Genomic DNA, 16,400 nt, shown 5'->3' with positions numbered 1-16,400 from the left:
ACTCACCACCTGGAGCTTGCTAGAAATGCAGATTCTCGGGTCCCACCTCAGACTCACTGAATGCAAATCTGCATTGACTCGTGTGCCCACGGTGACTTACATGCACATTAAAGTTCAGGAGGCACTGCTGTAGAGTGCCCCCCATACGATTTATGTGATTGTTTCCTCCTGTTGGAGCCAGCTTGCTCCTTGAGATCCTGGATTCCTGTAACTGGAATTTATTGCTAGCAGTTTGATTACATTTAAGTTAAACATTTTTGGATAAAATACATCACATTATATTGTGTGCCATGATGAATCGATGGCAAGATTCGCCGCTGGATTTGTGAAATGATACCCTGATCCCTCCATTGTAAAGTCATATTTTCCTTCTTGGGACCAGGAAGTAATCTGTGTGGTGTTAGTTTGGCATCATACAAATATCTAGTTCTTCATCAACCACTGACTGAAGGGCTTTAACATCATTTTATATCCTTTTTATCTTTGCCTAAATCGAGGCTTTAATTAAGCTTTTAAAGTGTTCCTCGTAAAGATCTTGAACACTTCTTTTTAAGTGTTTTTTCCCTAGGTATTTTGCCTTTTTTGGTTGCTATTGTAAATGGGTTCTTCTCTTTCATCTCATTTGGCTGGATGTTGTTTGTATACGTGAGTATGACGCATTTGTGCATGTCAATTCTATAACATGTTACTGTTTTCAGTAGTCTTATTGTTTTCCAGTTGGTTTTCTTGTGTTCTCCAGAAAAATCTTTTCATCTTTTTGTACAATACTTAATAGACTTTAAAATTAGTCTTATACTGGCTTTATAAAAAGATTTTGGAAGTTTTCCTTCTCTTTATATACTCTGAATAGAAAAAGAGATTGTCTATCTTTTACAGGTTTGGTGGGATGTTCTGTGAAACTAGGTTATCCTGGCTCTTCCTTAGGGAGTAACTCTGTGACAGATATGCTAGATTGTATTTTTGTTGTCAGTTGTTTCCTACCTTCCCTGAAAGAGGGTTATACACTCCTCTTGTACTGCCTCCCTGTGGAAGGTTAAGGTTCTGTGTCCCTCTGCTGTCTGCTTGGCCACGTCACTTGTTTTTACCATTGAAGTTGAGTTGACATGATGTGTGCCAGTTCCCAGCAAAAGCTTTAAGAATCATTGTGCATTTCCATAAGCTCTCTTGCTCTATTCTCCTTTTCCTTAAAAATGATATGTCCCAAATAGGGATGCTTCTTTACCCTGGATCCCGGAATGAAGAAGATAGATGAGGCAGTGTTAATCAGAGCTACATGCAACTTGCAGTTGACATGTAATATAAGTGAGGAAATAAATCTTTGTTTTTGTAGGCACTGAGATTTGAGGGTAGTTTCTACCACAGTATTACCAAGAGAAAAGTGATTAATATAACATTTTTTTTTCTTTGTGGGATGTGGTTGGCTTACACTTTCCATCTCTACCAGGGTTATTTTTGGTACATTGTATTCTCCAAAGATTATTCATTTTATCTAGAAGCACACATTTATTTGCATGGACTTTTGCTAAGTAATCAGGTGATTTTAAATAATTTCCTTTTTCGGTTTATATCCTCCTTGTCGTTTCTTATTATGTCTATTCGTGTTTTCTCTCCCTGCCCTCCCTATTTTTTTAGCTTGATTAGGTTAGCAAGTGGCTTATCTCTTTTATTGATTTTCTCCAAGGAACCTAAAAAACTTTTTGAAAGCTTTATTGATATTCAGTTCACATACCATACAATTCACCATTCAACGTGTACAGTTCAATGGCTTTTATTATATTCTATATCCACTGAATTGTGCAACAATCACTGCAATCAAATTTAGAACATTTTCATCACCCCAAAAAGAAAGCCTACACTCCTCTGCCACCACCCCCACTCATCCATCCTTCCCAGCCTTAGGCAACCACTAATCCACTTTGTGTCTCTATAGATTTGCTTATTTGGGATATTTCATATAAACTGAATCATACAATATGTTGTCCTTCATGTGTGGCTTCTTTCACTTAGTGTAATGTTCTCAAGGTCCATCCATATTGCAGCATGTATCAGTACTTCATTTCTTTGCATTGCCAAATACTATTCCATTTTATGGATACGCTACATTTTATTTATCTGTTCACCAGTTGATGGACATTTGGGTCATTTTTGGTTGCTGTCTATTATGAGTAATGCTGCTATGAACATTTGTGTGCAAGTTTTTGGTGGATGTATGTTTTCATTTCTCTTGGATATACCTAGGAGTGGAATTGCTGGGTCATATGGTAACTCTATGTTTAGCCTTTTGAGAAACTGCCAGACTATTTCCCAAAGAGACTGAACCATTTTTCACTCCCACTAGCAGTGTATGAGGTTTCCAATTTCTCCAAATCCTTGACAGCACTTGTTATCTGACTTACTGGTTCTAGCTGTTCTAGAGGATGTGAAGTGGTGTTTCATTGTGGTTTTGATGTGCTTTTCTCTAGTGGCTAATGACGTTGAACATTTTTTTTATGTGCTTATTGACCATTTGTATATCCTCTTTGGAGAAATGTCTATTCAGATCCTTTGCTCATCTTTAAATTGTGTTAGTCGTCTTTCTATTATTGAGTTGTAATTATTCTTTTTATATTCCAAATAAAATCTCTTATCAGATACATGGTTTGCAAAATTTTCTCCCATTCTATGGGTTGTCTTTTCACTTTCTTGAGGGTGTCCTTTGAAGTACAAATGTTTTAAATTTTGATGATATGCAATTTACCTACTTTTTGTCTTGTCGAGTATGCTTTTGGTGTCATGTCTAAAAAACTATTACCTAATCCAAAATCACAAAGATTTTTGCCTATATTTTCTTATAAACTTTTTATAGTTTTAGCTCTTAAATTTGGGTCTTTGATCTATTTTGAGTTAATTTTGTAAAGTCTGAGGTAGGCAACCCAATTCATTCTTTTGCAGGTGGACATTCAGTTGTCCCAGAACTGTTTGTTGAAAAGGCCAAAGAACTGTTTTGTTTTGTTTTTTTTTACTTTATTTGTCTTCTGATTTTTGACTTAATTTTTGCTTTAATGTTTTTTTCTGTATTCAGTTTATTTTTGTTGTTCTTTTTGTGTCAGATGCTTAATTCATGTATTACATTATTTACTGTTATTCATATAAGTGTTTAAGGCAATGAATTTTCCTTTGATTACTGTGTTAGCAATATTCCATAGATTCTTCTACGTAGTATTATTATTTTCTAAAAATTACAAAATTTACATTTTTATTTCTCCTTTGGACCTAAGAGTTATTTAATAGAGCGATTTAAAAAACTTTTTCCAGGTTGAAAGGCCATTTTTGTTTTTTCATTTTGTTATTAATTTCCACTTTTATTGAATTTTTGTCAGATCACTAGTTGAATTATTGCTACTTTTTGGAATTTTTTGAAGTTTTCTCTGTGGCCTTATGTATTGTCTTTTTTCTGTGTGCTCTAGAGGAACTTGAAAGTAAAGTGTATTTATTACTATTATTGGAACACAGTGATATATATATATATTTAAACACACACATATATTCACATACCTATCTATCATTTTGTTTAGTATTCTCTATCTTTAGTTATTTTTAGATTACTTGATCTGCCTTGGATGACAGAAGTTTAAGTCTCTTCTTATTAATGTGCCTCTGTTTCTTCTTGCATCTCCTAGAGGTTCCACTTCAAGAAAATTTCTGCTGTTTTGTTTGGTGCTTAGATTTCAAAGATATTATATTTTTTACAATTTCATTGAGAATGTAGGTTTTACTATTATAAAGTAATCTGCATCTTGTTTAATGCTTTTTGTCCTGAATTCTGCCTGGTGTGATATGAAGATCATGTTCTTTTGTTCACAATAGCTCCCTATGCCTTTGGCCATTATTTCATTTTCAACCATTCTGAATTGCTTTATTTTAGTTATTTCTCTTGTATACAGAACAGAGTTGGATTTTGCTTTGTCAATTAAAAATTTAAAATTTTTTCTGTTAAAAGGTGCATTAAGCTCATTTATATTTATTAACATGAGTGATATGTTTGGCCTAGGTCTGTCATATTATTTTGTGTCCTTTAGTATGTAGTCTATTCCCTCTCTCTGTCTCTCTGATCATAGGAAGTTTTCCATTATGCTAATTCCTTAATATAATATATATTCTTAGTCCCCTCTTTCTTTAGACAAATCTTTTGTTCTTTACTATAAACAACAATAAAATTAACTTATAACATTTATTCTCCTCTCCCTTCCATCTTTTCTATCATCCCATAACACTATTTTATCAATAGTATTATCTTTCTTAGTTTATCTTTGTACTCTTAAATTGGCTTAAGCATATACTATTTGACTTATCTGCTTAATAATATATTTCTTTCTCCTAACTGATCCTCAGAGACAATCAAGAACTTATTATACTTTCTTCTTTCCTCTTCCGTCTTCTGTTATTGTTGTTCGTTATTTCCACATTATTAGAGTGTATTAATTTCTATACCATTTCGTCACCTTTAGCCCCACATTCTGATCTTAGTTCTGTAGTAAATACATATTCAATGCTTTTCACTCATCTTTGCTGAGGTTACGTCAACTCTTTCTTTTTACCTGAAGCTCATATTCTAGTAGTTTCCCCGGGAAGGGCTTAGGAGAACAATATTCCTGGAGTTTTATTATGTTCTAAACTCTTTGCTCATAGCCCTTATACTCAAAGTACAGATTGGCTGGTATAAAATCCTTGGCTCATTTTTATATTTTTTAGTTTCTTGAGGTGTATTTTCTTATTTTATGGCATTGACTGTTGCTGTCAAGACTGATGCCAACCTGGGATTTTTACCCCTTATCAGTTCCTTGATTTTGGGGATTGAGGAGCTGGTTGCCTGAAGGATTCCTTATTTGTTTTAAAGGTCTAATAATTTTACTAGGATATGTTTGGGAACTGACTATTTTGTATCAATTTTCCAAGGGGTAAGATATGTGTTTTTTAAATTCATTTATTTTTTATTTTTTTTTATTTTTGTTTATTGCAGTAACATTGGTTTATAACATTGTATAAATTTCAGGTGTACATCGTTATACTTCTATTTCTGCATAGATTACTTCATGTTCACCACTCAAATACCAATTACAACCCATCTCCACACACATGTGCCGAATTATCCCTTTCGCCCTCCTGCCTCCCCCCGTCCCCTCTGGTAACCACCAATCCAATCTCTGTCTCTATGTGTTTGTTTATTGTTGTTATTATCTACTACTTAATGAAGGAAATCAGACGGTATTTGACCTTCTCCCTCTGGCTTATTTCACTTTGCATAATACCCTCAATGTCCATCCATGTTGTCACAAATGGCTGGATTTCATCGTTTCTTATGGCTGAGTAGTATTCCATTGTGTATATATACCACATCTTCTTTATCCATTCGTCCCTTGATGGGCACTTAGGTTGCTTCCAAGTCTTGGCTATTGTGAATAACGCTGCAATGAACACAGGGGTACATGTATCTTTACGCATTGGTGTTTTCAAGTTCTTTGGATAAATACCTAGCAGTGGAATAGCTGGATCATATGGTAGTTCTATCCTTGATTTTTTGAGGAATCTCCATACTGTTTTCCATAGTGGCTGCACCAGTTTGCACTTCCACCAGCAGTGTATGAGAGTTCCGTTCTCTCCACATCCTCTCCAACACAAGTTGTTTCCTGTCTTGTTAATTATAGCCATTCTGACGGGCATGAGGTGATATCTCATTGTAGTTTTGATTTGCATTTCCCTGATAGTTAATGATTTTGAACATCTTTTCATGTGTCTGTTGGCCATCTGTATATCTTCTTTGGAGAAATGTCTGTTCAGGTCTTTTGCCCATTTTTTAATTGGGTTGGTAGTTTTGTTGTTGTTGAGATGCATGAGTTCTTTATATATTTTGGAGATTAACCCCTTATCACATGTATGGTTTGCAAATATCTCCTCTCAATTGTTAGGTTGTCTTTTCATCCTGTTGATGGTTTCCTTTGCTGTGCAGAAGCTTTGTAGTTTGATGTAGTCCCATTTGTTTATTTTTTCTATTGTTTCTCTTTCCCGGTCAGACATGGTGCTTGAAAATATGTTGCTAAGCCTGATGTTGAAGAGCGTACTGCCTATGTTTCTTCTAGAAGTTTCATAGTTTCAGGTCCTAAATTCAAGTCTTTAACCCATTTTGAGTTAATTTTTGTGTATGGTGTAAGGTAATGGTCTACTTTCATTTTTTTGCAAGTGGCTATCCAGTTTTCCCAACACCATTTGTTGAAGAGAATTTCTTTTCTCCATTGTATGTTCTTGGCTCCTTTGTCAAAGATTAGCTGTCCATAGATGTGTGGGTTTATTTCTGAGCTTTCGATTCTATTCCACTGATCTGTGTATCTGTTTTTGTGCCAGTACCATGCTGTTTTGGTTACTATAGCTTTGTAGTATATTTTGAAATCAGGGAGTGTGAGACCTCCAGCTTTGCTCTTTTTTCTCAAGATTCCTTTAGCTATTCGTGTCTTTTGTTGTTCCATATAAATTTTGGGATTCTATGTTCTATTTCTGTGAAAAACATTGTTGGAACTTTGATAGGGATTGCATTGAATCTATAGATGGCTTTAGGAAGTATGGACATCTTAACTATGTTAATTCTTCCAATCCACGATCATGGAATATCTTTCCATTTCTTTGTGTCTTCTTCAATTTCTTTCAGCAATGTTTTATAGTTTTTGGTGTACAGATCTTTCACCTCTTTGGTTAAGTTTATTCCTAGGTATTTTATTCTTTTTTTTGCAGTTGTAAATGGTGTTGTATTCTTAATTTCTCTTTCTGCTACTTCGTTGTTAGTGTATAGAAATGCAACTGATTTTTGTATGTTGATTTTGTATCCTGCAACTTTACCATATTCGTTTATTACTTCTAAAAGTTTTCTGGTGGATTCTTTAGGGTTTTCTATATATAAAATCATGTCATCTGCAAATAGTGACAGTTTCACTTCTTCCTTTCCAGTTTGGATCCCTTTTATTTCTTTTTCTTGCCTGATTGCTCTGGCTAGGACTTCCAGTACTATGTTAAATAGAAGTGGTGACAGTGGGCATCCTTGTCTTGTTCCTGTTCTTAGAGGGATAGCTTTCAGTCTTTCACCATTGAGGATGATATTAGCTGTGGGTTTGTCATATATGGTCTTTATTATGTTGAGGTACTTTCCTTCTATCCCCATTTTATTCAGAGTTTTTATCATAAATGGATGCTGTATCTTGTCAAATGCTTTCTCTGCATCTGTTGAGATGATCATGTGATTTTTATTCTTCATTTTATTAATGTGGTGTATTACTTTGATTGATTTACGAATGTTGAACCATCCCTGCATACCGGGAATAAATCTCACTGGATCATGGTGTATAATCTTTTTAACGTATTGTTGTACGCGATTTGCTAGTATTTTGTTGAGGATTTTTGCATTGATGTTCATCAGTGATATTGGCCTGTAGTTTTCTTTTTTTTGTGTTGTCCTTGTCTGGTTTTGGTATCAGGGTAATGTCGGCTTCGTAGAATGAGTTAGGGAGCTTTCACCCCTCCTCAATTTTTTGGAAGAGTTTGAGAAGGATGGGTATTAAGTCTTCTTTGAATGTTTGGTAGAATTCACCAGGGAAGCCATCTGGTCCTGGACTTTTATTTTTGGGTAGGTTTTTGATTACTGTTTCGATCTCCTTACTGGTTATTGGTCTATTCAAATTCTCTACTTCTTCTTGATCCAGTTTTGGAAGGTTGTATGATTCTAAGAATTTATCCATTTCTTCCAGATTGTCGAATTGGTTGGCATATAGCCTTTCGTAGTATTCTCTTATAATCTTTTGTGTTTCTGAAGTTGTCTGTTTTAACTTCTCCTCTTTCATTTCTGATTTTACTTATTTGTGCCTTCTCTCTTTTTTTCTTGGTGAGTCTAGCTAAAGGTTTGTCAATTTTGTTGATCTTTTCAAAGAACCAGCTCTTCGTTTTATTAATTTTTTCTATTGTTTTTTTAGTCTGTATTTCATTTATTTCTGCTCTGATTTTTATTATTTCCCTTCTTCTACTGATTTTGGGCTTGGTTTGTTCTTCTTTTTCCAGTTCCGTTAGGTGCATTGTTAGATTGTTTATTTGAGATTTTTCTTGTTTGTTGAGATAGGCCTGTATTGCCATAAAATTCCCTCTTAGAACCGCTTTTGCTGTATCCCATAAATTCTGGCATGTCGTATTTGATTTTCATTTGTCTCCAGGTATTTTTTGATTTCTTCTTTGATTTCTTCGTTGACCCAGTCGTTGTTCAGTAGAATTTTGTTTAATCTCCATGTATTTGTGGCTTGCCTGACTTCCTTCCTATAGTTGATTTCCAGTTTCATACCGTTGTGGTCAGAAAAGATGCTTGGTATTATTTCAATCTCCTTAAATTTATGGAGACTTGTTTTGTTGCCTAATATGTGATCAATCCTGGAGAATGTTCCATGTGCATTTGAAAAGAATATGTATTCTTCGGTTTTTGGATGGAACGCTCTGTATGTATCTACTAGGTCCATCTGTTCTAGTGTGTCATTTCAGCCCAATGTTTTCTTATTGATCTTCTGTTTGGATGATCTATCTGCTGGTGTAAGTGGAGTGTTAAAGTCCCCTACTATTATTGTGTTACTGTCTATTTCTGTTTTTATGTCTGTTAATAATTGCTTTATATATTTAGGTGCATCTACATTGGGTGGATAGATATTTACAAGTGTTATATCCTCTTGTTGTCTTGTTCCCTTGATCATTATGTAATGCCCTTCTTTGTCTCTTTTTACAGTTTTTGTTTTAAAGTCTATTTTGTCTGATATGAGTATTGCTACCCCAGCTTTCTTTTCATTGCCATTTGCCTGGAGTATCTTTTTCCACCCCTTCACTTTCAGTTTGTGTCTTTAGGTCTGAAGTGTGTCTGTTGTATGCAGCATATATATGGGTCTTGTTGTTTTAGCCAATCAGCCACTCTATGTCTTTTAATGGGAACATTTAATCCATTGACGTTTAAAGTAGCTATTGATAAGTATGTACTTACTGACATTTTTTAACTTTTTTTTTTCCTCAGTGTTTTAGTAGTCCTTCTCTGTTCCTTTCTCCTTCTCTACAGAATTGATGGTCTCTTTAGTTTGACCTCTGTCTGAAACCTCTACTCTTTAACTCCCCTCCTCCCTCCTTTTATGTTTTTGATACATATCTAACCTCTTTTTTGTGCATTTGTATCCATTACATTCTAATCATGGAAATAGATAAGTTTTCCTATTTGTGGTCTTCTCTTTTCCCCTTAAATCAGTCCCTTTAACATTTCTTGTAGCACTGGTTTCTTGGTGACAAACTTCTTTAATTTTTGCTTGTCTGGGAAATTTTTGATCTCTCCTTCCATTTTGAATGATAACCTTGCTGGGTAGAGTATTCTTGGCTGTAAGTTTTTTCCTTTTAGCACTTTAAATATATCATGCCACTCTCTTCTAGCCTGTAAGGTTTCTGCAGAGAAGTCAGCTGATAGCCTTATTGGGCTTCCTTTGTATGTAACTTGTCTTTCTCTTGCAGCATTTAGGATTCTCTCTTTATTTTTAATTCTGGACATTTTGATTATGATGTGTCTTGGTGTGGGCCTCTTTAGGTTTATCTTGTTTGTGGCTCTCTGTGCTTCCTGTACCTGGATGTCTGTTTCCTTCCTTAGGTTAGGGAAGTTTTCATCTATTATTTCTTGAAATAGATTCTCTGCCCCCTTGTCTCGCTCTACTCCTTTCGGGACACCTATAACACGGATGTTAGTCCACTTGATGTTATCCCAGAGGTCCCTTAGACTGTCCTCACTCTTTTTAATTCTTTTCTCTTTTACCTGTTCAGCTTGGATAATTACTTCTAGTCTTTTGTCCAGCTCACAGATCCGTTCTTCTGTATCCTCTACTCTGCTTTTGAGTCCCTCTAGTGAATTTTTCATTTCCAGTATTGTATTCTTCATTTCTGATTGGTTCTTTTTTATATCTTCCATTTCTTTGTTGACATTTTCACTGAGTTCATCTATTCTTCTCCCCACATCAGTGAGCGTCCTTAACACTCTTTGTTTGAACTCTCTGTCGGGTAGGTTGCTCATTTCTGTTTCACTTAGTTCCTTTTCTGGGGCTTTGTCTTGTCCCCTTACTTGGAATGTATTCCTTTGCCTCCTCATTTTGCCTCTTTCTCTGTGCTTGTGTCTACATATTAGGTAGGTCAGCTATGTCTCCTGCTCTTGGATAGGTGACCTTGTACAAGTGATGCCTTAGGGGTCCTGCAGTGTGCTTCCCTCAGTTCTCAATGTTCCGGGGGTGACCCCTATGTGGGCTACGTGTGTCCTTCTGTTGTGGCCTGTTTGCTCTCCCTGTAGGCGCCCAGGGAGGCAGAGTTATGCTTCTGGCCAGCTGTTGTAATGCTCAGCTGCTTGTAGTTGTTGTGCGCCCTTCAGTCTCTTTATTGGGTGTGGGGAGCCCCAGCACAGTTGGCTGCAAGTTCTAATACCACATTTGTGTTGCAGTATTTCTTTTAAGTGAGTAGGCCCCCAGCGTGGCAGGTTCTTAGGCTCAGGGGCTTACCATTGCTATAAGCCTCCAGCCTTTAGGTTTCTTGTCAGTTCTCTGAGGATTTCAGCTGGGTGGGGCTGGCCTCAGGCACAGGAGCACCCAATTGTTTCAGGCTTTGGAAGGTGGGGCAAACCCCACCTATATGGGTCTTTGAGAAGCACAAGTCTTCTGCAGCTGACAAGCCCTGCCGCCCACAGGTCCACACACACAGTCAACACAGTCCTGCCCTGTGTGCATGCCCTGACCTCCCCAAGCGGACCCAGTCTCTCCACGGCGGGAGCCCCACACACTCCACCACCGCCTCACACTCTCCACCCGCTCCTTGTGCACGCTCTGCCCCTCTGAAGTGTGCTCAGTTGCCAGGCTGCAGAGAATCCAGTCACCAATCTATGCAGGCCCACAAGTTGCCTGAGGGCTTGTTGTTGGGTGGGGCCAGTCTCTAGGGTGGGCTGCCTGCCCTGGCTGAGCTGGATTAAATCGGTGCTCTAGCAGGTGGGGCAGACCTGGGCTAGCAGGCCCCAGGGAGAACTCCAATGGCGTCTGTGTCAGCACGCCCACACCAGGCCACAACAATGGCCAGCGCCAATGTCCCAGTCCCTGGAGAGGTCTCACCCCTTACCGAGATGCACACAGGGCCTATTAGGTGATTCTCTTTTCACCAAGGCACTGTGCACCTTTCTTTCTGCTGATTTTAGTTTGCTTTCTGAAACGGGTGAGTTTGCATGTGGGCCCTTTAAGAGCCGGTTTTTAATTTCTTTGTGACCCAGCTTTTCTGGGGGTGCTCCCCAATGTTTTAGTAGCAGGCAAAGTCAGTTATTCTGCCACTCATCTCGGTTTTGCTGGGTCCACAAAATGCCCACGGGGGTGCGCTCCCCGGCTCAGGGCCCCGCTCCTCCAGGGAGGGCTGCGTACCTGTGGGCTGCTCCCTGGTGGCAGTGGAGCTGGCGGCTTGTGCAGGCGGCGTTTTTTCGTTCCCCAAGGGAGTTTCTGCCTCTTCCACCTCAATTAGGGTTGTCCTTTGTTGCAGGAGTTCCTCTTATCCAGTTTTTGGTTCTCTCTCAGGGGTAATTTTTCCCCGAGTAGTTGTAAATTGGCTGTGTCTGCGGGAGGAGGTGAGTTCAGAGTCTGCTTATGCCGTCATCTTGACTTCCCCAATATGTATTTTTAATATGCAGAGTAGGGTCTTCTTTTATCTCAGGAAAGTTTATTTAAATTATAATCTGAAATATTTCTTCTATTACAATGTTTATTTTTCTTCTTTGAAAACTCTGCTTAGTGTATACTGAATCTCCTCTGTTAGTTTTCTATACTCTCTTTTATCTCATTTTTAATTTTTGTTTCTTTTATTTTTCTTATTTCTGTCTTTTATGTTCCTTATAATGATTTCTGTATTGTTAATCCTCCTTTGAAATCTTTGTGATAGAGTTTTCATTGAAGACATGACTTTTCCTTCAATTTCTTTCCAGGGTTTCTCAGTTCCTGTTTCACATCTTCCTGTTGTCTAGACCTTTTTTTTTCTCCAAGTTTCTTTATTTCTGCTTTGAATATTCTTTCATAAGTCTTAATTGTGTTATTAAATTTTGAAAATTCTTGAAGATATTGTGTATTGGAATTTTTCTCTATACGACGCTTTACTAGTGAGTTCTCTTCTGACGAAAAGCTTGAATTTTCAGTGCTTTCTTTCTTACGATATTTCTTGAAATCTTTCTGTATTCAAGGCAGTACTGCAGCTGCTATGGGGAAGACAAGATATCTCACAGAATCCATGAGTAATACAGGGACACAGAAATGTTCAATTCAAGTGCTGACAGAAAAAGAATCATTAAAATTACGTAGGCAAAATATTGTGGAAGTTTGGTGCAGGGACAACCTTTTTTTCTATGGAAGGACCAGTGAAATTTTATGTAGTAGGTGACATTTGTGTGGAAATGTGTGGAATTTTACAAATCAGAGATGCAAAGAAAACTCACCCATATACAACTGCCTCACTCATTAGGAGGAACAGTTACTCCCTACTCCTGATGATTCTCTCCAGACTAACAGCTCTGGCCCTCTGCACTGCTTTATTCAGTCCTACCCAGAGTGACTTACCTGATTGCTGAATTTGGGACCTCAGCTTCTCCCTTCTCATCAGGAATCTGATCACTTTCAGGGAACACACATTTTGCTCTGTTCTTCCAAGTTTTATGTTTTATAGGGGCAGGCTCTTCCCTGTGGGAGACACCCCTGATTGTCCTGCTGAGGTTGTGAAATGGAAAACAGATTTAATTTTGGAAGAGTATTAAAATGCTCACTTAGTGAACACAGCTAAGATACATTCTCCATCCTAGTCTTTTTCAATTAGCAAAGATGATTTTGTTTTTTCCATCTGACTGAGCAACTCCACGTCTAACCCTCAGTTGGTTCCACACATGGGAAAGGAACAGGATTTTCATGTACTGGGACAACTCAAGCATTCACATCACTTCCTGCTCAAATAGCTTTAATAGATCTTTATAACATACAGAATAAAGTTCTGGACCCTTTAGTTTTCATTCCAAACATTCCTAAATTTGACCCTCAGTTCCCTCGGCAGCTTTATCTCAGCCTACAGTCCCTCCTGCACCTCATGCTCAAAGCTCCTCCTCCCCATCTCTGAACCTGTCCAGGGCTTCCTACCGCCTGGCCTTTGTTCAAGAGTTTGTCTCAATGTGCCACCCACATCCATCTGGTAAGATCCTGAACTACATTTATGGCCCAGAAAGCCTTCCATTTTTGCCTCAGTCTGCTTTGTATCAGATGTGTGTGTGTGTGCGTGTGTGTGTGTGTGTGTGTGTGTGTACATCCAACAAGTTTTTGAGATTTTGGAGACTACAGATTGTGATTTCTTCTTTGTCAATACAGATAATGACATATCTTTACTAAATAGCTGTTTGATTGTTAAATTGGTTTCTGGAAGAACGGACAATATAAAACTGTGTCTTCAGAATAGTGACTTACAGATACGATAGATCAAAACAAGTAAAGTCTGGGGTCTGAGAGTGATTTGAAGGAAGCGGAATGGGTGGAGAACCCTGAATCAAAATTTTATAGGATAGTAATATAGGTAGTTACGTCTGTCCCATTAGATGTAAATTCTTTGAGGTTAAAGATTATCATTGTCTTATTTACCTAGGACTTTACCAGGTCCAGAGTTGGTACTTAGTATCTGTGGATGAATGAATGAATGATTGAATGAATGAAAGCTCTTGACTCCTCTGAGAGTACAGCTGAAGAAAAAGAAATTATAACTAAACAAATTTGGGACAGAAAGGTGTGTAGACAAACAAACCAAGAAATCTATTTTAATTCTCTTAAATTATGTCTCCCACACTTCCTAGCACATTGTATTTAGTAGGTTTCAATAAATATATACAGTGCATACAATATGTGATCAATACAGATTCATTAAGGTCGTTCTTTTTTCTTCTCTAGAATTCAGAGAATGGCACATTCATCAATCATCTAGAGTGAAGTATGTTTAGAGAGTTTTAATGGGTCTCACTTGAGGTCTCTTTCCCTGACTTCCAGGCTGATGGCAGGAGGGAACCAGACCAGCCCCTCCTCTGGGGCCTCTCAGAGCAGCCAGAGCAGCAGCACATCCTCTTCCTGCTGTTCCTGTGGATGTACGTGGTCACTGTAGCTGGGAACCTGCTCATCATCCTGGCCATTGGTACCGACATGCGTCTCCACATGCCCATGTATTTCTTCCTTGCCAGCCTGTCCTGTGCAGACATCCTTTTCATCTCCACCACAGTGCCCAAGGCCCTGGTGAACATCCAGACCCAGAGCAGGTCCATTTCCTATGCAGGATGCCTGGCTCAGCTCTACTTCTTCTTGACTTTTGGGGACATGGACATCTTTCTCCTGGCCACAATGGCCTATGACCGGTATGTGGCCATCTGCCACCCTCTCCACTACACAATGGTCATCAGCCGCTGCTGCTGCATCCTCCTGGTCACTGCCTGCTGGACCCTTACGAATCTTGTTGCCATGACCCACACCTTCCTCGTATTCCGACTTTCCTTTTGCTCTAAAAAGGTCATTCCTAACTTCTTCTGTGATCTAGAACCCCTGATGAAAGTGTCTTGCTCTGACACTCAGGTCAATGAGCTTGTGCTCCTCTTCTTGGGGGGAGCAGTCGTTTTAATCCCCTTTACGTTCATCCTGGTCTCTTACGTTTGCATTGTTTCAGCCATCCTCAGGGTCCCCTCTGCCCAGGGAAGGCGCAAGGCTTCCTCTACCTGTGGGTCCCGCCTTGCTGTGGTTGCCCTATTCTTTGGGACAGTGATCAGGGCTTATCTGTGCCCCTCATCCTCTTCCTCCAACTCCGTAGAAGAGGATACAGCAGCTGCTGTCATGTACACAGTGGTGACACCCCTGCTGAATCCTTTCATTTACAGCCTGCGGAACAAGGACATGAAGGGTGCCCTGGGGAGACTTCTCAGGGGCAAAGTCTCCTTCTCATGGGGCCAGTGCCTTCTGCAGAGAAACTGCGAGTGTCCTTGTTCCCTCCAATGAGGAACTTCACAGAAATTTCTACCTCAAGTGTCTCATTTCTGAGTCCCACATATGACTCGTCACCACTCCCGTCTTTGAACCTCCACCACTAGTTTGACATTTTTGAGGAAAATCAAGATTTTGCATCATGTTTTAAAGTTAATCTCTTAAGAGTTGCTTATTTACTCATTTATTTTACTTGTAAAGTAACTTTTCACAAGGAGGAAGGTCTTTTGCAATGACCATAACTTTAATAGTCTGTGCAACCTTTTATGCTAGTTTATCAAAACTTGATCACAGGCCCTGGAAAGTGGGATAATGATCAAAGAATTAGCAAGTAAGGTCAATATTGGATAGCAAAGAGTTTACAACTTGAAGTGAATAAGTATATTTTTTTCCTACAAAAATAGGAAATTATACAAACACTTATTGCCTTAAGGGGATGGGTCAAAAATCTGTGCAACCATTAAAACAAAGCTCTCAACAATACATGAGGGGGCCGGCCCTGTGGCGTAGTGCTTAAGTGCGCGAGCTCCGCTGCTGGCAGCCTGGGTGCAGATCCCGGCCTGCACCCGAGGCACCGCTTGTCAGGCCGTGCTGTGGCGGCGTCCCATATAAAGTGGAGGAAAATGGGCACAGATGTTAGCCCAGGGCCAGTCTTCCTCAGCAAAAAGAGGAGGATTGGCGTGGATGTTAGCTCAGGGCTGATCTTCCTCACCAAAAAACAAACAGAAAAACAATACACAAATGATCTATGTTATTTTCAGTAAACAGATTATGAACACTTTATAATAAGAAGATAAAATAAATAAACTTAAGGTAAATACTATGATAACTAGTGTGTAGCTATTCTCTAACCTTCTTCCTTATCTGTTTTATGTCATGGCTGATTGTGAATGCTGATTTTCACATTTGCAGTAAAGGAATCTCAAGGTTCTTTCTTATTGAAACTTATGGCCTCTAGCCTCAACCAAGACTGAATCAATTGGGATAATTGGGGCTTATGATTTTTATTTCTACAGTGTAAAATTCACAGTTCCATACCAAGACTGAGAATGAACACAAAATCATCGTCTAAAGATGAGGCCATGGAACAAACTCATTGCAGAGCTTTGTGAGGGAAGAATCCTGGACTGGTGCCCAGGAGTCCCAGATCCTAACCTAAGTGCCTCCACTTATTTTGCATGAGTCTAGTCTTTCCTTCTGTGGAAAGAAATTATTGATATTTTTTCTGTCTACCTAACTGGGATTTTGTGGGGAAAATGCCTATGGTTTGGCTATTATAATAGAGAAACTCCAAGTAATTGCAGCTTTAAAAAGCTGGAC

At 38.6% G+C, this 16,400-nt stretch overlaps 1 protein-coding gene across 1 annotated transcript; it reads left to right on the top strand.

The window, feature by feature from the left end:
• Positions 1-14,094: 14,094 nt before the first annotated feature.
• On the top strand, positions 14,095-15,095 carry LOC101394922 (olfactory receptor 1P1-like). Its single transcript, XM_014789807.2, is given in 2 exon segments — positions 14,095-14,131; positions 14,134-15,095. Coding segments are annotated over 2 exon segments (984 nt in total). The 5' UTR covers positions 14,095-14,109.
• The last annotated feature ends 1,305 nt before the right edge of the window (positions 15,096-16,400 follow it).

The sequence above is a fragment of the Ceratotherium simum genome, chromosome 16 (genome assembly GCF_057802395.1).
Source record: "Ceratotherium simum simum isolate JZ-2026a chromosome 16, ASM5780239v1, whole genome shotgun sequence".
Lineage (NCBI taxonomy): Eukaryota > Metazoa > Chordata > Mammalia > Perissodactyla > Rhinocerotidae > Ceratotherium > Ceratotherium simum.
This window is presented reverse-complemented; position numbering and strand designations above follow the sequence as displayed.